At 38.9% G+C, this 23,845-nt stretch overlaps 2 protein-coding genes across 3 annotated transcripts; both read right to left on the reverse strand.

Annotated features, from left to right (window-relative positions):
• Nucleotides 1-511: 511 nt before the first annotated feature.
• On the reverse strand, nt 512-9,676 carry LOC131327983 (serine carboxypeptidase-like 17). Its single transcript, XM_058361102.1, has 15 exons — nt 9,509-9,676; nt 6,616-7,599; nt 6,278-6,414; nt 5,658-5,734; nt 5,451-5,573; nt 5,011-5,113; nt 4,894-4,931; nt 4,664-4,765; nt 4,309-4,395; nt 4,058-4,210; nt 3,125-3,196; nt 2,910-3,028; nt 1,795-1,908; nt 1,634-1,688; nt 512-836 (listed from the first exon to the last, which is right to left on the reverse strand). The coding sequence occupies exons 2-15, from the start codon at nt 6,816-6,818 to the stop codon at nt 753-755; spliced, it is 1,467 nt and encodes a 488-aa protein (XP_058217085.1). The 5' UTR covers nt 6,819-7,599; nt 9,509-9,676; the 3' UTR covers nt 512-752.
• Nucleotides 9,677-14,017: 4,341 nt separating this feature from the next.
• LOC131327984 (serine carboxypeptidase-like 17) lies at nt 14,018-23,281 on the reverse strand. Of its 2 annotated transcripts, XM_058361103.1 has the most exons (14): nt 23,067-23,281; nt 22,734-22,870; nt 22,105-22,181; nt 21,899-22,021; nt 21,429-21,531; nt 21,297-21,334; nt 21,071-21,172; nt 20,659-20,745; nt 20,412-20,564; nt 17,291-17,362; nt 17,080-17,198; nt 16,550-16,663; nt 16,370-16,424; nt 14,018-14,340 (listed from the first exon to the last, which is right to left on the reverse strand). In XM_058361103.1, the coding sequence occupies exons 1-14, from the start codon at nt 23,267-23,269 to the stop codon at nt 14,257-14,259; spliced, it is 1,467 nt and encodes a 488-aa protein (XP_058217086.1). In that variant the 5' UTR covers nt 23,270-23,281; the 3' UTR covers nt 14,018-14,256. The 2 variants fall into 2 exon arrangements, with proteins under 2 accessions (XP_058217086.1, XP_058217087.1); XM_058361104.1 differs by lacking the exons at nt 14,018-14,340; nt 16,370-16,424 and having other exon boundaries at nt 17,013-17,198.
• Nucleotides 23,282-23,845: the final 564 nt, after the last annotated feature.

The raw sequence follows: 23,845 nt of genomic DNA on the forward strand, positions 1-23,845 counted from the left end.
CTGTGCATAGATTACTATGTGTGTAGCAGGACTGTTTGGGAAACTGGGCAATTGGGGTACCCCTCGAGAGGGGACTAAATAGGATTATAAACCATTGCCATGGTGAGAGCAGAGAAGGCTTTTATGGCAATGAAATTCAAGAAACGCTCCTTGAAAACGACGGTGGCAGAGGCTTGAAACTTTATCATGAAAAATTATTTGGTGGTCTACCTCCAACAATCTTATTCACCACACAAAAATATGTGGTAAATAAAGATATTGGGGCTCTGTCTGTCACATGATGCCCCAACACTCTTATTCACCACACATTTCTGACCCACAAAAAATATGTGGTGAATAAAAATATTGGGACACCACATGACGGGTCTCGCCACACACAGAGAGTTGTGCAGCATATCTAGTCAAAATGCTCATCTATCCTTTTCTACTGAAATGCTTTCTTGGTCTGTATCTTACTTGAAAATAGTACTATCAACTTTCCAATTTGGCTAGAGCAAAGTTGAAAATGAAATGGTAACGCAAAAATCTTGGATATTAAACTGCATTACACCAAGATTCCAGTTTTCACAAGGTATAGGATAATATCAGTGCACAAAGCTCCAGCTTTAAATAGGATCTCAAAGAGGTACAAAATATGCGGGCCATTACACATCATGCTTATAATACGTCTTCGTTTCAAACACATTAACCATTCAAAGCCTTCAATATGCGGTAGAAAATGGAATTTCAAACTTGAAGGTGCTAGTGGCTAGCTAATTAGGATTGTAATTAACCCATCTGTCGAACAAATAATAACACTCCCTGCGATAGAATTGTGGCGCTGGGTGGCCTGCGCCCTACACAAAGCACAAATATAAATTTTGTAAACTCTCTTCATTATCTTCAACTCTATTCCAGAGTAGAGAAGGGCTGTGTTTTCACACTCCCCAATTTTATAATCACTCCTTTCTTTGTCATTTTATACATTAATTAACAAGATTAACCGTTCATTTGTATACATTTTCACACGTGGGAGCAGTGGCAGACCCAGGATTTGCTTCACATGAGGGCACATTGTACTAATAGCCTTAAGCAAAAATCAAAATTAAGCACAAAGCCACAAACTATGGGAAATTGAATTGTAAATTTCAATCATTGAGTAAAAACCAAGTAAAGAAATGAAAGCCTAATTTTCCCGAACAATCAAAATATATATTACAAACCTTAAAAAGGAAATAATAAAAAGTCTCTTCAATAAAAATGTTACTTTTGCCGATCAAAAAAGTTTTATGTAGCCCCAAATTTAATTGATGATGGGTAAGGAAAACAGTGAGGTGACCAGCTATGACCACAGAGACAAGCGACCGGCAACGACGAAGTAAACTGAGCGTCGAGCAAGTTCTCCCTATCGAGTTTTTTGTGTGATTTTCTCGTTCTTCCACTCATTTTTTACTAAAAACCACTGATTTTTAACTTAAAAAATTGCAGTATATATATATATATATATATATATATAAACGAGGGATGGGGTGGGGGCACGTCTCTGCCTGGGAGGACAACATTGTATATATAAAATGCGAAAGGACAAAAAAGAGAGTTGTGCAGAGTGTGAAAACCAGTTACAAAGTAAATCACAAATATAATTTTGTCTAACCTTCACAGTTGCAAAAGTCAAACGATATCCATGATCTGAATACTTCATCGTGTATCTGCACTCAGAAGTTAGAAGTAGCATGAATAGAAGTATCAATGAAATTACACAATGCTGCTAATAATTTACCCAAACAATAAATTTGAAAGAAGAAAAGTACCCACCCGGCAACTTGATGATCGATAAACCATGGCCTCCAATTGTCGACGAGGGTCAAGTTGAGAGACTTTATCCATTTTAACGTACCCATGTACGGGACTATCATGTCGTGATCACCACTGTGGAAGAGAGGGAGATATTAGGGGTGAGCAAAGTTGGAATAAGCTTGGAAAATTACTCGGTATTCAATGGAATAATCAATGAGGGAACACAAAAGGGAATGCAATGGAATAATCAATGAGGGAACACAAAAGGGAATGCAAAATCAGTACTCGTTTCATTTTCATTGCAGAACATCTTCCTGTTTTTTATACAACAAAATAACTTTAAGCACTTCGATTTTGATACAACAAAATAACTTTAAGCACTTCGATTTTGATACAACAAAATAACTTTAAGCACTTCGATGTTTCCCTTCGCAGTCGTTTAATTCAAACCAAAACACCCACAACCGAGGCTTTGAATTTAGGCTCTGTTTGTTTTGATGTAAAATATTTTACAATGTAAAATGTTTTTCATGTAAAATATTTTTTCAGAAATCAAACTTTAAATTTTTATTTTCCGGTGTTTGGTTGGCATATGAAAAATATTTTTCAAAACAATGGTTATCCAAAAAAAAGGCCACAAAATAATCAAATCTCAGTGGCACCATTTTCAGAAATCGACAAAATAGTGTAGAGAGAGAGAGAGAGATGAGAATAAGGGAATTGAATATGGGTTAGGAATGACGATAGAGAAAACTGAGCAATGAGTATTGCAGTAGAATTCAGATGGTTCATTTCGGAAAATAACTTACGAAAGATTTAAGGGTAAATCATTTTCATTCAATTAATAGAAAATGTTTTACATGTAAAATATTTTTCCCATTTCTTATGCCATCAAACACCGGAAAATAAGTAAAACATTTTACCGGAAAACATTTTACGCCGAAACAAACAGAGCCTAGAAAATTTCAACCTACATTATGCTGGTGAGTTCACCAAAAAAAAAATCTAAGCGTAAATCAGTTTTCATTAATAGAACTAAGAATATTCTCACAAGAACATTGCAGTAAACTGTACTGGAAAAAAACACAGGAAAAACACTGGAGCGGAGAGCATGCAAAGTATCATAGTCTGACCTCTCTACAAGTACTTCCAGGGCCGATCTACTGAGTTCTTTATGAACAGAGACAACACTCACGACATCTATAGTATATAATATGCTGTTGTTGCATCTCTTCCAATGCGGAATAGTTCCCTGATTGCCATCATTAAACTACATCAGATTCTCTGTGAGGAGGTATTAATCGATGTTGCATGTACTTGTATGTATCAGTATTACCATTCATTATACCTTTCGAACATGTAATGCCTCTTGAACACTATCATCGTTTTGCCAAATGGAACTATGTTGAAGCACGAAATCCTGTCAAAGAACAAAAATTAGCTACCTAACTATCTTTACATTTCATTCATACACAATCGCGCGCTGACACACTCATCTTTTTGGCTCAAATCTACAACTACCAACATCCAACCACTTCCAATATTGTAAGCTCTCAACTACCACTTACACTTTCTTAATAGAAGAAGGATGTATAAGGCTCTTCGGGGCCTATAAATAGCCATGTAAGCTCAACATTTTAAACTGGGAGAGGGAAGAAGAAGCTGAGAGCAGAAACCAGTCAACCTCAACATCTTTTGGTTTTTTTTATCCAGAGTCAACCTCAACATCTACTGTCCAAAAAATGAGTCTTGTTATACGATCTTGTTTTTTTATACTATGTGACAACGCTTGTATAACTCAAAATTAGTGCGATCAGCTTCGACACCATTTTGAAGTTATACTTTCATCTAGCCTACACAATTCAAGGAGTCATGTAAATTGTCACCCAAAGTGAGCACCATGTAACTCTTATTGGGTTTTTTTTACACCCCCTTCCAATTATCATTTTAACACAACTCTACTTGTTTCTTTGAAGTAGTATTGTTTATTTTATTTTTATTTTTAAAATACTAATATCGCAGCAGTATTTTTTTCAGTTTCTATTAAGGATGTTGTGACACTAAAGTACCCGGCACACCGTCTATCCATGATGCGTAGTTGGCAATTGAGTCCTGATGAAACAATATCTGCAACCCTTAAACCCAATGAATGGTTAGCGCTATCTCACTCGTCATTTTAGCAGTGGTATTTGTGTGTGGTGCGCGCGCGCACAGAGAGAGAGAGAGAGAGAGAGAGAGAGAGAGAGAGAGAGAGAGAGAGAGAGAGAGAGAGAGAGATTACAGTGCACCAAGCTCTCGGATTCATTGATTGTGACTGTAGGAACTTTGATGCGCCTTCTTCAAGAGATCTTCGATCCGGGTTTTCTCCAATTTCGGGGGAAAATAAATCACAGTTTGGTTTCAAGATATCACCGTCAAACAGATCTTTCACGCACTACAAATTCAAACGGTCACAACTTCTAAGCCAAGAGAAGTACATTGATCTAGGAAATACTGCGTACTGGAATTCACAACTAGTTAAATTCCTCTTACCATCTGGATATCACCAAGGGCTGCTGAACATGCAGCATTTTCTGGATCTACATTAACATAGTTCTCTTTGCAACTTCTTCTTGCATTCTGAAAAAAGCATAAATTGTAACAATTACCACAAGAGCATAAAAAATAAAATAAAAAACCTTGTAACAAAAGGTTTCTTGTCTCAAAAGTCAAAACTTGGCGTGCCTCAAAATCCATCTGTTTTGAGATCCGAGTACATCATGCGGACATGAGTGTAACGAGGAACCGTAACACAGATTTTAAGGATAAAAGATCGTTGACCCAAAAACACCTATTGCCTATCCTAGCCCGATTTAATGAGCCTTTACAATTGCAGATTTTGATTCACCTCATAGATCTCATCCGATATTAGTGCCATCCCATGAGCAAATTGAACTCTTGAGTTCGTATCAATACTTGAATCAGTCACTGGGCTCCCAATCAAATACCCCTGACACCATTACAAATAATATTGATCATATAATACTCGGAACCATAATGCAGCAGTAAATTTCATAGACAAAAAAAATGAGTCAAATGACTAACTAAAAGTCATCAACATCTAATAAGATCATGTACCTTGATATTCAGATACAGTTTGTCTTTGTCTTTGTTACCTGAAAATCGATAGTTTAAACGCCAAAAATGAGCTATAATTTGAAGAGTAAAAAATGATCGTCGTGATAATAAGATTACCATCTATTATCTTCTTAGTGATCAATGGAATCAGAATGCCAGCATAAGAATCACCGGCGATAAATAGTCGGACAGAGAGAAATTGTGGGTGTTCAATTATCCACTGCATCATGTTCAGAAAACAAAAAGTGAATGAACGACCAAGTTTTCCATGGCTTCCCTAGAAACTTTTGACTACTTTTGCAAGGTGCCCATGCCAGTGGTACAGCAACAAAAGTAGTTGTATTCACATCGTTGTCAAAATCAAGCTATGAAATTTGAAGTGACTCTGAGCTAGTTCATAAATCAAAATTTTACGCTTGGCCAACTTGACAACATCTTTACCTTCTTCCAATTCAATTCTCAAATATTATGTTGCTTGTTCAATCTCATGGCCCCCACATACAGCAAAACCGGAGAGAGGTGGTAGTGACGGACTCATCAATTGTTTTCTAACTCACCTTCCTGAGGAACTGGTAGGAATGTTCAGCTGATTTTGTGTCCGATGAAAGCCAACCTTCTGGGTTTCTTGCATAGGAGAAACCAGTGCCCACAGGTGAATCAAGAAATATCATGCTAGCAGCCTGTTTTATCGCGCACTTAAGAACAAATTACACCAGAGACCAAAAGAGATGAACAAAACAAAAGAAACATTGTAAGAAATTCACCTTCGTCCATGTATAGGGGTAATATTTCAATTTCGGTAACCCTCCAGTATAGTTTTCAAAGTCAAACTCCATTGGACCTTAACAAAAATATCAAGTGTTAAGGTCACATAGACAGAGTTGTCCACATAATTAGCTATCACAAAATGCCAAATACTACTCACAAATTCGAAATGACAAAAAAAAAAAAAAAGAAAGCTGAGAACATTCTAGTTGTGCTTAGTTGCATGTTTTACTGATTTAAAAGAGGCAACTTAATGAAATAACGATAACATAAGTTGTAGAAAAAGGAGACATGATTAGTCGAGGTGCATGTAAACTCGCCTGGACACCTGAGATATTAAAAAAAAAAAAAATGGGGTAAGTACTTCAGCTAATCTCTGGAGAGCGCACACACTGTTGAAGCTAAACCAAGAAGCAAGAATGAGGAAAAAACCAAGGGGGAAACTTTGAATGATTAATTTACTCTGAAAATGTTGGACAATAAGTCTCGGGCCATCTCAACAGATATACATGACAATGTGAAAAGTTCCAAGAAAAACTGATCAAAGAACGGTAGAATTTTGTTATCCATTCATCATTTCCTGCCTTACGTGAGAAAGGAGAACCGGATAATTACACACCTGCTTCATAAATGAGTCCACTGAAAGAACTACAGCCAGGACCACCCGTTAGCCAAAGAAAGAGAGGGTCCTCTTGAGGGTTCCCTTCTGACTCAACGAAATAGTAGAACAACTCTGAATTGTCAACGCTAATGTATCTGATGACAACAAACTCATAATATAAGCACAAACAACTTCCCTTTTTCAACTGAAAGCACAAACGAACACTTTACCTTTGTCAACTCAAAGCACAAACCAACACTTCTATTTTTCAACTCAAACAAGATCTAAAATTGAAAATCACAGATCCTTGAAAAGACAAACGAAACAGGGAATGGAAAAGAAAAGAAAAGGCTTACCCTGTCTCGAGTTTGAAAGGAAGTTCACCATCATATCCAGGTAAAAACTTGATGATCTTGCCACTTAGGACTGCTTGCACTGAGAATACCAGCATAACCAGCAAATGGATATGCAACCACCTGATCCAACTGTACGTACCACTGCATGACTCAGTCAGAAGCTGCATCTGAGAGGCAGCAGCTGCTGCTTCTGCTTGTACCATATGAAGGACTATAAGAGCTAATGAAGCCAACAATTATAGAAAATCTAAGCCAAATAACCTATATGTTCTTTTGGTTTGTACTTCAACCAAACTTAAGGTGTAGTATACAGGACTAAGGGTGTGCTCATTAATACACTAATAGCTCATTAACCAATTTCTAATTTGCTTTTTAAATTAAGGTTTACTTTGAAAGGACAATTGAAGCAAAGTTTTCTTTTGTCTCTTCTAAGTGGCGTGTTCTGTCTCTTATTTCCTTCTCATCCTTTTAAGTGGTGAGACAATCATCTAAACTTTCAGACATATCTTCTTCATTTTCATCAACCCTTTTTTTCTCTTCCATCAAATGCTTAATCTTTCATTTCTCCCTTTTGTTTCCTTTCTCCCTCCCTGAACATTTATTTAAGGGCCCAAATATTAAGGTTAGTTTCACCTAATGCAGCTTCCCTTGTCTAGCAGTTCCATGCAAAATTAGTAATCACATCATAGAAAACAATAAGTAAATACGAGAGGGAGTGGGGTGGGAATCATTCATATTGCCTTATCAAATAGCATTGTTTGTTTGGGCGCTTATGTGTTAAGGCAGCATTATTCCAACCAACTAGCATACATCCCTAGTTGTTGGGACCTTCATACTTATCTTCTCCAACCCTAACGGGAAAATTGAAAACCCTGAGGCAGACCATAGAACAAGGAGATAGGTTTAACTCATTTTACTCTTGATATCAGAGTTAGCCACTTTCGCTTCCTAACTCTTAAAAGAATTAGTGTACTGCAGCCAAACCTCCTTAACATTATAAGAAACATGTGGTGAACAAAATGTGCTTGAAGATGTAAACTAGCAAGCTCAACTAAAGCCGAGGCAAAATACAGTATGAACTAGCCCAACACAGGAATTGATAGCAGCAGGTGGGAGTCGAGGTCCAGATCAAAGGCTTAAGAGGCCCCTAGTTCTATGACGTATGAACCAAACCAAGCCGAGCCTTTTGTTGCAATCAATTAGGGTCGTCTACATGAATCCTATTTTTCCATTGAGCTCTATTCACGACTACATGCTCTATGGGTTGTTATTGTTGGTCGCGAGCAAACATCTTGCAAAAGCGGGTCGAACTGTGACACTTGGGGCCTGCTACGCTTTAGCATAAGGAAATAAAGTTGCGCCTTTACCACTACCAGCGGCTGCGGGTTTTGGTAAGATGGTAAATGCTTGATCCTAACAATTTGTATCAGAGCCAAGGTCACGGGTTCGATTCCCCTGGATGGCATGCTGCTTGCGGGCAGGTGCCAGGGGGATTGTTGGTTGCAAGCCAACATCCTGCCCAAGTGGGTCGAACAGTGACGTTTGGGACCAGCTGTGCTTTAGTATAAGAAAATAAAGTTGCGCCTTTACCAATTACCACTACTTGCGGGTTTTGGTAAGATGGTAAGTGCTTGATCCTAACAATTATAAATCATGCCAGCTCGTTTCCCAACCACTACCGCTCACTTTGCAACCAGGTGACTGCCACTGCACCAACCCCTAGGTGTTAACGTGAGAAATGCCTATAGGCTATAGCTAATCTCACGCAAAAGTTTTTCCAAAATTAAAGGAACTATTTTTTCTTCAGTTCTAAAAACTCGAACGAAGTCACCAAAACACCAAATCTCAGCTAAATCATACTGAATATCAGTAATACCCTATAAGAATGACAATCAGACCTCAAACATCTTAACCAACACATGGTGACCAGAATGTGCTTCAAAAAAGTGAGCCAACAAAATACCCGTCTTATTGTTACCTAAATCAAGCTAATCTCAAGCAAAGCTTTCACAAAAATTAAGGACAACAATTTTCTTGGATGTGCATTTCCACTATATCATTAGACTACAGGTTAATGGCAATAGTCAAGTTGTTTCCAGTAAATGATATTTTAGTTGATATATGTGTGGAAAATGACTTGCCTAGAAATTCATGACAACATGGGTTTTAGTCCATTTCTGTATAGTTTAGCGGAACGACCCCTCAACTCAAACCAATTCATCAACCAAATCTCAATAAAATCTATTAGTGAATCCTAGGTCTCTTCTAAGCGTAACACAGCCCTTTTCTACTCTCTCATTTCTTTCTCGTCATCTAAGGTATGAGATAAGCATCTCCACCTTCTATTATATCTATTTCTTTTTCCTTGGCCCTTTTCTTCTTCTTTTTGGGATGAAATTAAGCTTCTAAAATTCTAATAACCAAAAACTCAAGATATACATAGGAGCTCGATATCTGCCCCAAAAAGGAAAGCAAAGAGATGGTGAGTAACCATCAAAATACTTAATCTGTCTCCATCTCCCTCCAACTTCCTAATCTCTCCTTTTCTCTCTCTTCTACTCATCATTTTTTTAATACACAACTACTGAGGTTAGGTTCATCTACTGCAGTTTTAAATTCTCAAGACAATAAAATTGCCCAGCGTGAAGGGGTGATCATACATATCATATAACCTTATCAAAAGATCAATGCTGCCTTCTTATCTTTTCCAACCGACGTGGAACAATCAAATACCCTAAAGCAGCCATTAAAGAAGGAAATATAGCTCGTAAATAGACGAGAGAAGCATTTTAACAAACACATGGTGCTCGAAGAAAATACCCATAGCTAATCTCAACTAAAAGCTTTGGCCAAAATTTAAGCATACTGGTAACATTTTGGTCAGTTTTCAAACCTCGAACTGAGGAATGAACGAAATCTCGGTATGTACAGATCGATACTTGTAGGCATGTGCACTCAGGTCCATTTTCAGCGTAGAGTATTTGCTCGTCCGTCCGAGTATTTTTCAAATTTGTTTGCGTAGCCGATGAGTTGACTTCTGCTTTACGGGAACAAAACGTGCGTGCGTGCGTGCGTTGCGTTGTAGGGTGTCGTAGATAAAATACATTTTTTTAATGTATTTTACATATATACTTTTTTTTTGTTTTTTACATATATACATTTTTTTATGTATTTTACATATATACATTTTAAATTAAATAGAAATTTTATATTTTGAGCAGACCAAAATCTCCAAAATTTCCAACCGGACCGATCCCACACGAATCGAACTCAACTCCGATCGGGATCTGTCCTAGAAATACTTGGACCAAGTCGAATCGGTATTCGAAAATTTCACCCCAAACCAAACCGAACTAAAATCACCCCTACTTGAGGTTGAGGTGGTTGTTACTAGTAAAATGTTATGAGTACGTTGTGCTCTGATTTGCAAATTGTTTTTCAAAAACTCAAATTGGATAGAGTATCTCCCGTGGCAAAATCCAATTTTGACCTTAATTTATTACTCGGTGAACTGTGAAACCGGACTGAACTGATCCAATCCATATCTTTTGGAATTTGTCTTTAGATTAATGGTCCGGACACGGATTCAAAATTAAAAAACCGTGGGATATGGATTAGGATTGAATTTTCATTTGAAAACCGCAGATTATCCGAACCGAACCGTGATATATTAAAAAATAAAAAATAAAAAATATAGAATATATATATATGTAACATGTAGTAAATAATAATAATTTTACACCTATTTTTATAAATTACTCAGTAATTATATAAAAATCTACTTTGATGTTTTTTTTTTTTCTATTGAAGTACTTCCTTACCACTGTGTTTTTTTTTAAAGTTCTTTGGTGTGTTTTATTTTATTCAAGTACTTTGTTAGAATTGCTTTTTTCATTGAAGTACTGTAATGTGTAATGTGTAATGTGTAATGTGTTTACTTTTTTATTCAAGTACTGTAATGTATTTACTTTGCTGAGAACTATTGAATTATTGAGTTACTGTAATGTGTAATGTGTTACTTTTATTAAAATACTTGTTTTTACTTTGCTGGAAACTATTGAATTTTACATAGAAAAAATTGAAAATCCAGGTTTCTTGGTTGTTGGTTAATGCAATCCGTGGACAAAATCGGGACTAAATTGTAATTCACGGTTCGGATTGGAATCGGACCGTGAAACTTTTGGTCCGGATACGGATTTCATTTTCAAAAAACCGTGACTCGCGAATTAGAATTTGATTCTCAAGAATCTGATCTGATCCAGACCGTACGCAGCCCTAATTTTTAACATATTCAATGGAGGAGAGAATCAGCTCCGGTGAACTCCGGTGAAAGCTCAGCAGCTCCAGCGACAGATGGAAAAGGTTTGGGAAGCTCCGACGGCAGATCGAAAGGGTTTTGGTTGCTCCGACAAAGCTCTGACGATAGACCAAAAGGGTTTGGATTGCTCCGGCGAATCTCAGAGAAAAGATAGAAGGAGGTTTGGGTTGAAAACAAATGGATAAAATCCAAAAGAGGGATGGATTCCGGTAAAACATTTGAGATGGATTTTTGAGGTTTTTCCCAAATTTTGAATTTGGGTCTTAAAATGGATAAGGATCGGAGATGTTCTTAGGGCCCGTTCCAGATTCTCAAATAAGTAATTAAAAAATAAAAATTTATTTTCAAGCTTAAAAATAATAAGTTTACGAAAATAATTTTTCAATTTTTTTTCAGAGACAAGATCCATATTACATATATATTTTTATTTTAGTAAGCCTTTTATTAAGCTTGAAAATTGCAAATAAATATTTATTTTTTAAGGGGGAAAGCGAAACACCACCTTAGAGCATTTCCAGCCTCCACCCCAAATATAACCTAAATTTGAGTAAAAATGTATGCAAAAACTCTATTTGGACAAGTGCATCTCCAATCACAAAACTCAATCTGTTTACCACATAAAAAAAAAGGCTTTCAATGGCAAAATGGTACATAAAAGAGGGATAAGATTCAGCCTTGAAAAAAAGGTAAAAGGAAATGGGTTAAGGCCATCCACAGTGGTATAATCAAAAACGAATAATCAAAAGTTGACACATCAGCTTTGATTATTCATTTAAGAGGTTGTTAAGCTTAACAATATTGAGGTTCACAATGGTCACTTCTAGTTCATAATCAAAATAAGGGATTCATTACAATTTTTCCCCCTCCCCCTATTTTCCGCTATTCATTTCTCTCTATTACGATTCATAAGTTCAAGTATGAGCATTGTTGGCTGATTTTAAATCACAGTTCGAAGTAGAACAATCAAGTTCTTATTTGAAACACAACCAAGACATCCAAAAAATCATCAAACCCACATAGTCAAGCCATTGGTTTGGATAACATGGGCAGTCCACCATTATCCACTCTATCACCATGCACCAAGTTCAACTCCCCTTGGCGAGATTGTTTTCCAGGATGATGCACACAACCAAATCCAACCAAAAGGAAGACAAAAAACCAAAGCAAAAAAAACAAAAAGAGAATGAAGGGAAGAATGATGAGTCAATATTGTACTTGAAAAGCAATGAACACTTAAAGATGTTGCATTGATCAAGAGGGAAAAGTGGGAGGCTAAGAAGAGTTTTTGATTATTGAAAAAGGTTGCTAGTTTTGGTTATTCAAAACCCAAAATCTGATTATTTCTAAAGATGTTGCTAAGTTTGATTATACCATTGTGAGACTCTTTTGCACCAACATTGTTAACTTTAATAATAATTGACTTTTAATTATACTACTGTGGATGGTCTAAGGCTTCGATGTTTCCATAATGGAATAGAGAAGTGGGCAAAACTCATTTTGGGTAGAGATATAGGTGAGCCGTTGGAGATTAATTTTTGCTCCTTTTATCCGAAAAATAAAAGGGGTCTAAATTAAAAAATGAGCCAAGATTGGAGATGGTTTAAGGCATAATGTTAAATTTGCACATACTCTAGCTAAGTCGGTAATGGCATAGTTTATATATCCTTATGTTCCATGTTGCTAAAAAAAAAAACAGAGAACTTTTTCATGTGTTGAATTTCTGAGGTTAGCACCATCTTTCTTTCTATCGAAGGTCATTGGTGTGAGAAATTTTTGGGTACCGGGTAGGTAGCACGTGACCGTGTCCACGTGATATCCGAGCAACTCATTCGGGTCATTCAAAAGTGTGTTGGAGGCTTAATTTGGAACTCTCTCTTCTCTCACCCCATCACTTTCTCTCCTCTCTCTCTCTCTCCTCTCTCTCCCTCTAAAGCTGAGATGAACAGTCCGGATGCACCGAGCGGACACCATGTAATACCCACCCGGCACCCAAAAATTTCTTGGTGTGAGTGGGGGCTTACAAGTGGTTGCTGTGTACTTCTACCATTAAGAGAGGGAGTGGTAGCCAACGCCTCCATCTTGCATCAGGAAACTTTACAAAGAAAAATTAGTTGGAGGTCTCACGCGTTTCCCAAAACCATTTATCTTTCAACAAATTTTTTTCAAGACAAGTGTATCGATCCCAAGAAAATCAGTGGTGGATAAAGGTGTAGGGGGCCGGATCCAGTCGAGCTTATTCGTTTTGAGTTTTGAGATTTTGGATTCTTTCTCAACGCACAATCTCCAATAAATTTTCTTGTAATCATCATTTCTCTCTCTATCTCTCTCCATTCAAAATCCAAAATCCAAATACCAAAACGAACAACCTGGGATCAGATCCGGTCAAGTTTCCTCCAACACCAAGCCGTCCGGATGGCCCAAATTTGTTCGGAGTGTTTTGGATATTTTGTAATTAAAATTGTTGCCGAACAGATCTAGGCCGTCCAAAACACTTTTGAACGGCTCCAATTCAAAAACTTGACCAAACTGGTCGGAGAAAACATGACCAGATTCGATCCCAGGTTTGGGGGATTGGAAAACCTTGTAGTGGAAGGCCTTACAAGGCACCCTGTAGGGCGCTCATAGATCATTGATCTTGACAGCGAATGGTTGAGATATAATTTTTAATTATGACTGGTAAGAATTATTAATTGCGCTCATAGATCATCGATCTTGATAGCGAATGGTTGAGATATAATTTTTAATTATGACTGGTAAGAATTATTAATTACCGGTCATAATTGATTTTTGATCTGAACCATTGATTGATGATATCAACGACTGTGCACTGCACTACAACCCCTGTAAGCCACTCCGCCCTACAGGATCCCCGGGTTCAGGTAGGGGCACCATGTGGTGGACGTGGTGGGCCCAACATCACTATTTCCATAAGTCACCCACAAAGAGAGAGTTGTGCATCATATCTGGTTAAATGCTTATCCATCCTTTTCTACTGGAGTGCTTTCTTGGTCTGTATCTCTTGTTTGAAATAAATCAAGTTTCCAATTTGGCTAGAACAAAGTTGAAATGGTAACTCAAAAATCTAGGATATAAAGCTCAAAAATTAAACTGCATTGCACCAAAATTCCAGTTTTCACAAGGTATACGATGACATCAGTGCACAAAGCTCCAACTTTAAATAGGATCTGAAAGAGGTACGAAATATACAGGCCATACATATATCATGCTTATAATACATCTTCGTTTCGAATACAATAACTATTTAAAGTCTTCAATATGTGGGGGAAAATGAAATTTCAAACTTGAAGGTGCTTGTGGTTAAACTAAATAGGTCTGTAATTAACCCATCTGTCAAACAAATAATAACACTCTCTGCGATAGAATTCTGGCGCTGGGTGGCCTGCGCCCTACACATAACACAAATAAATTTCATAAATTCTCTGCAATCTTCAACACAGATCCGAAGTAAAGAAGAGTAGTGATTTTCACACTCCCTCTTTTTGTAATCACACTCCCTTTCTTTGACCTTTTATACGTTAATTAACAAGATTAACATTTCATTTGTATACCCTTTCACACTTGGAAGGACAACAATGTAAATACACATTGCAAGAGAACAAACAAAGGAGTCGTGTAAACAAAGGGAGTAGTGTTGGGCTTCACCCACGTGTGATAATTTATCGAGGGGGTGCTTGATAATTATTCGCGTGTAGTTATATTATATTCGGTTTTGGTTAGAGAATCAAATCCTATGGCAAGTTGGAGGAGTTCCATACTTGGCGGTATTACTATGGAAGAGTTTCCTTCTTGGTGTATTTCCTAGTCCGAGTAGGAAAAGGAATTATAAGGCAGTAGGAAGCCTTGGAGGTCAAGGCTTGATACTCTATAAATACCGAGGCGTATTTGAGATTTATGTGTGACATAATGTGAGGGAGAGGGTGAGGCGAGCATGGGGGGCCGGTCTGTGGCCTCCCGGAGAGGAACCGACGTGTGGTTTCCGGAGAGTTTTTTCATCTTTATTGTATATTGTGTGAATATATAATCAAAGGGAGTTTTTCTCTGAAATCACTGCGTTGTTTGTGTGCATGGTGTCCCTCACGGTCCTAACAATTGGTATCAGAGCAGGGTTGAAGAAGAGGGTCATCAGAAAAACCACGGGTTCGATTTCTGAAAAAAAAGGTGCTCACCAACCTCGTTTTTGTCACCCGAGGAGGTTGCATAGGCGATTGGAAGTGGCGGAAAAGACGATTGACGGAGCAGACTTGCAGGGATCGGAGGTTGATCAGTGCAAACATGCGCGAAACTAGTGAGCAAGGATACACTCGGGTTGGTAGTGACACAGGCACTTACTAGAGCGAAGGTTTGCGGAGATGATTAACAGTGATCAGAGGCAGTCTGGTTCAATCGGGTTTGAAGACCTATCGTCAGGAGTTGCAGTTGTGATTTGGGCTGCACGAGGATGATGATGGGCAACCGATACATGCTTGTGGAGAGTACAAACAGATGGAGCTGATGTTTGGTACTAGACAAGCAGTATGAGTTTTTGTGACAGTGAACGTGTGAAGCAACAGTTGCGGAGACACACAGGAAGGGCATTGGAGTACGAGGAGTCATGACCTGAGATGTACAGGAGTGTCGGTTACCGAATCAAATTGTGTATGGAATAGTCTGCAGACAGCGGGCAACTGGTTGTTGAGAGATGTTCACGGAAGCTCCGAACAGAGGGATTGAGATGGAGACCAGAAGATGCATCGCTGGGATCTCTTCCTTTGTGGATTTTGTGATTGGATTCTTTCTATAGTATGCGGCCGCATGAGAAGGAGAGATGAAGTCACGGATTACATCCTGGTAAGGATGCGAGCACTCTAGTGCACCTAGGTGAGGGGGTGCAAAATCATCCCACATGGGTGAGGGGGTGATTGTTGGGCTTCACCCACGTGTGATAATTTATCGAGGGGGTGCTTGATAATTATTCGCGTGTAGTTATATTATATTCGGTTTTGGTTAGAGAATCAAATCCTATGGCAAGTTGGAGGAGTTCCATACTTGGCGGTATTACTATGGAAGAGTTTCCTTCTTGGTGTATTTCCTAGTCCGAGTAGGAAAAGGAATTATAAGGCAGTAGGAAGCCTTGGAGGTCAAGGCTTGATACTCTATAAATACCGAGGCGTATTTGAGATTTATGTGTGACATAATGTGAGGGAGAGGGTGAGGCGAGCATGGGGGGCCGGTCTGTGGCCTCCCGGAGAGGAACCGACGTGTGGTTTCCGGAGAGTTTTTTCATCTTTATTGTATATTGTGTGAATATATAATCAAAGGGAGTTTTTCTCTGAAATCACTGCGTTGTTTGTGTGCATGGTGTCCCTCACGGTCCTAACAAGTAGGAGTTTGAAAATCAATTACCAAAGTAAAAATACAAATATAATTTTGTCTAACCTTCACGGTTGCAAATGTCAAATGATATCCCTGATCTGAATACTTCATCGTGTATCTGCACTCAGCAGCAGTGTGAATTAAACGAGTACTGATCTGAATGCTTCATCGTGTATCAATGAAATTACACAATGCTGCAACTAATGCACCAAACAAGGAATACGAAAGAGGGAAAGAACCCACCCGGCAACTTGATGATCAATAAACCATGGCCTCCAATTGTCGACGAGGGTCAAGTTCAGAGACTTTATCCATTTTAACGTACCCACGTACGGGACAGCCATGTCATGATCACCACTGTGGAAGAGAGGGAGATATTGGTGATTGAGCAAAGTTGGAATAAGCTTGGAAAATTACTCGATATTCAATGGTTCTCCCAAGCTCCAATCAACGAGGGAACACAAAAGGGAATGCAAAATCAGTACTCGTTTCGTTTTCATTGCGGAAAATCTTCCTGTTTTTTGATGCAACAAAATAACTTTAAGCACTTTGATGTTTCCCTTTGCAGTCGTTTCATTTCGAACCAAAACACCACTACCGAGGCTTCTAATTTTAGAAATGTCGACCTACATCATGCTGGTGAGTTGGCCAAAAAAAAAACTCATTGTAAATCAGTTTTCATTAATAGAACTAAGAATATTCTGACAAGAACATTGGAGTGAAGTGTAAACCATTGAAGCGGAGAGCATGAGATCGATGTATCATAGTCTGACCTCTCTACGAGTACTTCCAAGGCCGATCTACTGAGTTCTATATGAACAGGGACGACACTCGGGACATCTTTAGTATATGATATGCTGTAGTTGCATCTCTCCCATTGCCGAATAGTCCCCTGATTTCCATCATTAAAAACTACATCAGATTCACCATGAGGAGGTATTAATCATTGTCGAATGCACTTGTATGTATTACCATTCATTATACCTTTCGAACATGTAATGCCTCTTGAACGCTATCATCGTTATGCCAAATGGAACCGTATAGAAGCATGAAATCCTGTCAGAGAACAAGAATTAGCTACCTAACTATCTTTACATTTCATTCATTCACACACACAATCGGGGCCTACAACTACCAACATCCAACCGCTTCCATTATTGTAAGCTCTCAACTATGACCTACGCTTTCTTAATAGAAGGAGGATGTCTAAGGCTCTTCAGGGCCTATAAATAGCCATGTAAGCTCAGCATTTTAAACTAGGAAGGGAAGAAGAAGCTGAGAGCAGAAAGTGAGCACTGAGGGCTTCTCCTTGGTGAGGGAGCCAAGCTCCTCCAGCAAGGCTCCAGCAAGAGGGGGAGGGTGGTGTGAGGTGATGTGATGTGAAGGCAGCAGAGAGAAGGAAGGAGAGAGTGTGAGAGAGATACACACTGAGGTTGAGTGATCAAATGGTTGGTTTGGTACTCTCTTGTAAAATCTTGTATTTCTCATATAGTGAACCACCCTTTGATCCTCCCGTGGATGTACCAAGTTGGGGAAACATGTAAAAATCTAGTGTCCTTGTTGTTGTGTGCGGTTGATCTTGGGCACAACAATTGGTATCTGAGCACGGGGGTGCCCGGAAACACAAATTAGGGACGTCCAAATCTGCCCAGAGATGAAGTCTTAGGAATTCAAATTCCAATTACACCACTGTGTGTAGGGCTTAGTGAGCCAAACTTTTCGGTATATGGAACATCCAAAAGAGAGAGAAAAAGAGCTCTCTAGCTCGGATCAAAGTTACTATCATTTTTTTTGGGAAATGATTTTGCCACGCCATTTTTTGATAATGCCACATCCTGCAAGTGTATTTTATTTTTGCACCAAAAAATACACTTGCAGGGTGTGACATTATCAAAAAAGGATGTGGCAAAATCACTACCCTTTTTTTTTTTGTTCAACTCTTTCTACTCTGAAAAGGAAGTACTATCCTGGCAGCGAACAGTCCAGTGATCATGCTACAACTGTAAATGAACTGAGTCATTCGCGAACTGTTCGATACTCGGTTCGGTAAGAGCTCGTTCGAGTTTGATTCGTCTGCTAAACGAACTGAACCTAAACCTCAATTCCAGGTTCGTTCCGTAAATGAGTCGAACCTGAGCCTAACAGTATTCAGCTCAGTTAGGTTCGCGAACCTATACTTAAATTTAATTAATAATTCAATGGGGGTCTATTTGTAAATGTAAAATTTTTTAAGATTGTATATATAATTCAATACTTATTTTTCTCCCAAATTTTATACGATCAATGAGAGAGTTTGGGTTCGCTTAAGTTTAATGAGCTAAGCCGAATCAAACCTGAGTCTTGACGAGCTCAATTCGAGCTTAGATTCGGCTCGGCTTGATTCATTTGAGTTTAACGAGCCAAACTCGAACCAAGATGTTCAAGTTCGAATCGAACCCAAGCCGAATCCGAGCCGAACTCGAGCCAAACTAGTATCTTAACGAACCCAATCGAGCCGAACCCGAGCCTTGAAAAATTTTAACGAGCCGAACTCGAGCCAAGTTATTCAGGCTCAAATCGAACTTGAGCCGAATCCGAGCCGAACTCATACCTTAATGAACCCGAGCCGAACTTAACAGGGTTCGGCTCAATTCGGTTCGTTTACGGCCCTAGCTACAAGTCTCTAAAGTTCTGCAATATATCAATTTGGTCCCAGAGTTATCCAATTGTGCATTTTAATCGCTAAAGTTGCAGGAAGTTGTTCTGGACATGTTTCGGACCGTTCCGATATCCGCCGGGGACTCGGAATTTTCAGATTCGTGTGGGGTTGCGGTGTTGGAAAGATAGGAGGTGAACGAGGAGGGTTGGAAGTGGTCGAGGCCGATCACAAGAGATCGGGTTCAATCACAAACACAAACCAGATTTACCTGACAGAGGTCAAGGGTTGCAAGGATGAATAGCTAGGGACGAAGGGGGTTCATGTAGCCAGAAAAAGTCTCACCATTGGAGGTGCAGCGATGATTCAGGCTGCAAAATTAGTACGGTGGGCAACCTATACAGGCTTGTGGAATTGTTCGGACAGATGGAGCTAACGTCAGGCACGAGACAACAGTATAGGTGATTGAGTAAGGTAACAGGATGAGCAAATTGTGTCACAGATACACACAGAAAATGCGCAAGAGTACACCGAGGACCCAATGGTGGTACTAGAGCGTGGAAACCAAATCTGATGTGGTGCAACATTTCTGATCACTAATCAGACGACATGAAAATGGGTTTGCTGAGAGAAGTTCTCGGACGCTCCTGACGGAGGATTGAGATGGTTGGGTAGATGATGGCTCACATGAATCTCTCACCCTGTAGAACAATGGCGGGTTCCTCCCCAGGATATGCGGCCGAATGAGGAGGAGAGATGGCCACAGGTAGAGATGGCCAATGGTGATGACGACAACGATGACGGGCATCCAGCAGTGGGTGCGAGCTCCCTGGTAGGGTTGCAGACACCCAATAGTGAAGGGCATTGGACACCTAGTGGAGTGCAGTTCAGGTAGAGTGCGGTTACTAATGGTTCGCTAACTCGAGAGGTAGCATTGATTTGTGGAATTGTTGATTTCCTTAGCCAAAATTCCTTAACCAAGTATTCTTGACCAAGACTCTTTTTGTCTTGAATAAAAACCATTCCAATTAGAAATTATTCAATTCCTTGGGCATCACCCCCATTGGTGGACCACAATAAACGCTGTCTCACTCGTCATGTTATCAGTGGTATTTGCGTTGCACCCATTACTCGTTTTATTTATTTTCCCAGAATAATTAATTGAAAAAGGCAACAATTGATAAATAAGTATTGAAAGAACGATTCGGGATGCCTAACACCTTCCCCGCTCATAACAGTAACCGAGCCCATCTTTGTTTTGGCATACCCAAAAAATATGAGTCATTTACGAGCCCTGTTTGAAAAGAGAATTTCGAAAATTGTCGTCTCGTTGCCCTAAAAAGTGGGTAGGCGCACCAATAAGAATCTGGGTGCAACATCTTTGTTTTTTGTGTGGTTATCTTGGGCAAAATAGAGCGCGCGAGCGCACAGAGAGAGAGAGAGAGAGAGAGAGAGAGAGAGAGAGATTACATTGCACCAAACTCTAGGATTCATTGATTGTGACTGTAGGAACCCTGATGCACCTTCTTCAAGAGATTTTCGATCGAGGTCTTCTCCAATTTCGGGGGAAAATAAATCGCAGTTTGGTTTCAAGATATCCTTGTCATACAGATCTTTCACGCACTACAAATTCAAATGGTCCCAACTTCTAAGCCAAGAGAAATTGATCTAGGAAATACTGCGTACCTGAATTCACAACTAGTTAAATTCCTCTTACCATCTGGATATCACCAAGGGCTGCTGAACATGCAGCATTTTCTGGATCTACATTAACATAGTCCTCTTTGCAACTTCTTCTTGCATTCTGAAAAAACAAAAATTGTTACAGTTTACCACAAGATCATAACAAAACCTCGTAACAAAAAGTTTCTTGTCTCAAAAGTCAAAACTCGGTAACTAGATCTTCCACCCCAAAATTTCACGTCCTTCTATTCCCAAATGCACGGCGTGCCTCAAAATCCATCTGTTTTGAGATTCCTAGTACATCATGCGGTCGAGAGTGTAACGAGGAAAGGTAACACAAATTTTAAGGATAGAAGATCGTTGACCCAAAAACCTCTATTGCCTATCCTAGCCGATTTAAAAATGCCAAATTTAATGAGCCTTTACAATTGCAGATTTCGATTCACCTCATAGATCTCATCCGATATTAGTGCCGTCCTATGAGCAAATTCAACTTTTGAGTCCGTATCAATACTTGAATCAGTCCACGGGCTACCAATCAAGTACCCCTGACACAATTACAAATAATATTGATCATTTAATGATCGGAACCATAATGCAGCAGTAAAGTTCACAGAAAAAATGAGTCAAATGACTAACTAAAAGTCATAAACGTCTAATAAGGTCATGTACCTTGATATTCAGATACAGCTTATCTTTGTCTTTGTTACCTGAAAATCGATAGTTTAAACACCAAAAATTAGCTAATAATTCGAAGTGTACAAAGTCTGTTTTAATAGTTGATCGCCGTGAAAATAAGATTACCGTCTATTATCTTCTTAGTGATCAATGGAACAGGAATGCCAGCATAAGAATCACCGGCAATAAATAGTTGGACAGAAAGAAATTGTGGGTGTTCGATCATCCACTGCATCATGTTCAAAAACAAAAAACAAAAAGTGAATGAACGACTAAATCTTCCATGGCATCCCTAGAAAATTATGACTACTTCTGCAAGGTGCCCATGCCAGTGGTACAGCAACAGAATTAGGTGTATTCATGTTGTTAAAATCAAGCTACCCAATTGAAGTGACTCGGAGCTAGTTCATAAATCAAAATTTTACGCTGCTAGTTCATAAATCAAAATTTTACGCTTAGCCAACTTGACCTCTTCTTTACCTTCTTCCAATTCAAATCTCCAAAATTATGTTGCTTGTTCAATGCCATGGCCCCCACATATAGCACAACCTGAGAGAAGTGATAGTAATGAAGTTATCAATTGTTTTCGAACTCACCTTCCCGAGGAACTGGTAGGAATGTTCAACTGATTTTGTGTCCGATGAATGCCAACCTTCTGGGTTTCTTGCATAGGAGAAACCAGTGCCCACAGGTGAATCAAGAAATATCATGCTAGCAGCCTGTTTTATCGCCCGGTTTAGAACAAATTACAGCAGAGACCAAAAGACAAAACTAAAGAGACAATGTGATGTAAGAACTTCACCTTTGTCCATCTATAGGGGTAATATTTCAATTTTGGTAACCCTCCAGCAAAGTTTTGAAAGTCAAACTCCATTGGACCTGAACGAAAATATCAAGACATAAGGTTATATCAGATCTTGTACCACAAAGTCACATTGAGAGAGCTGTCCACATAATTAGCTATCAAAAATGCCAAATACGACTCACAAATCCGAAATGACAAAAATAAGCAAGCTGAGAACATACTAATTGTGCCTAGTTACTTGTTTTACTGATTTAAAAGAGGCAACTTAATGAATATCGGTAACTTAAGTTGTAGAAAAAAGAGATGAGTAATCAAAGTGCGCGTAAGCTTGCCCAGACAGTTAGATATAAAAAAAAAAAAGAAAAGTGGGGAAGTACTTCACCTAATTTCTGGAGAGCTCGCGCATTGTTGAAGTTAAACCAAGATGTGAGAATGAGGAAAAAAACCAAGAGGGAAACTTTGAATGATTAATCTACTCCGAAAATGTTGGACAAGAAGTCTCTGGCCATCACAACTGATATACATGACAATGTGAAAAATTCCAAGAAATACTGATCAAAGAAAGGTACAATTTTGTAATCCATTTATCATTTCTTTCCAGAAAGAAACACAGGATAATTGCATACCTGCTTCATAAATGAGTCCACTAAAAGAACTACAGCCAGGACCACCCGTTAGCCAAAGAAAGAGAGGGTCCTCCTGAGGGTTCCCTTCTGACTCCACGAAATAGTAGAACAACTCTGAATCGTCAACGCTAATGTATCTGATACCAACAAACTGATAACATAAGCACAAACAACTTCCATTTTTCGACCCAAAGCACAAACCAATGCTTTGCCTTTGTCAACTCAAAGCACCAACCCACACTTCTATTTTTCAACTCAAACAAGATCTACAATTGAAAATTATGAATCCTCAAAAAGACAAAGGAAAGAGGGAACAGAAAAGAAAAGGCTTACCCTGTCTCGAGCTTGAAAGGAAGTTCACCATCATATCCAGGTAAAAACTTAACGATCTTGCCACTTAGGACTGCTTGTGCTGAGAATACCAGCGTAACCAGCAAATGGATATACACCCATCTGATCCAACTGTACGTACCACTGCATGACTCAGTCAGAAGCTGCATCTGAGAGGCAGCACCTGCTGCTTCTGCTTGTACCATACAAAGGATTATAAGAGCTAATGAAGCCAACAATTACAAATCTAAGCCAAATAATGTATATGTTCTTTGATTTGTACTTCAACCAAACTTAAGGTATAGCATACAAGACTAAAGGTGTGCTCATTAATAACTAATAGCTCATTAACCAATTTCTAATTTGGCTTTTTAAATTAAGGTTTACTTTGAAAGGACAATTGAAGCAAAGTTTTCTTTTGTCTCTTCTAAGCACAAACAACTTCCATTTTTCAACTGAAAGCACAAACCAACGCTTCACCTTTGTCAACTCAAAGCACAAACCAACACTTCTATTTTTCCCCTCAAACAAGATCTACAATTGAAAATTACAGATCCTTGAAAAGACAAAGGAAACAGGCAACAGAAAAGAAAGGCTTACCCTGTCTCGAGCTTGAAAGGAAGTTCACCATCATATCCAGGTAAGAACTTAACAATCTTGCCACTTAGGATTGCTTGTGCTGAGAATACCAGCGTAACCAGCAAATGGATATGCACCCATTTGATCCAACTGCACGTACCGCTGAATCACTCAGTAAGAAGCTGCATCTGATAGGTAGCAGC

Source organism: Rhododendron vialii, chromosome 5a, assembly GCF_030253575.1.
Source record: "Rhododendron vialii isolate Sample 1 chromosome 5a, ASM3025357v1".
In the NCBI taxonomy this organism is placed as follows: domain Eukaryota; kingdom Viridiplantae; phylum Streptophyta; class Magnoliopsida; order Ericales; family Ericaceae; genus Rhododendron; species Rhododendron vialii.

Bases quoted from the DNA above. Each gene is read 5' to 3' on its own strand.
- LOC131327983 (XM_058361102.1), bottom strand. From the start codon at position 6,818: ATGGTACAAGCAGAAGCAGCAGCTGCTGCCTCTCAGATGCAGCTTCTG. The intron at 3,029-3,124 runs GTATAATGAATG...GATGGCAATCAG, and splicing joins AGGCATTACATGTTCGAAAG to GGAACTATTCCGCATTGGAA. The intron at 837-1,633 runs GTTAGACAAAAT...TGCTTTGTGTAG, and splicing joins TGACTTTTGCAACTGTGAAG to GGCGCAGGCCACCCAGCGCC.
- LOC131327984 (XM_058361103.1), bottom strand. From the start codon at position 23,269: ATGGTACAAGCAGAAGCAGCAGGTGCTGCCTCTCAGATGCAGCTTCTG. The intron at 21,335-21,428 runs GTAATCTTATTT...ATCGATTTTCAG, and splicing joins CACTAAGAAGATAATAGACG to GTAACAAAGACAAAGATAAG. The intron at 20,746-21,070 runs GTGAATCGAAAT...TTGTTTTTTCAG, and splicing joins TATCGGATGAGATCTATGAG to AATGCAAGAAGAAGTTGCAA.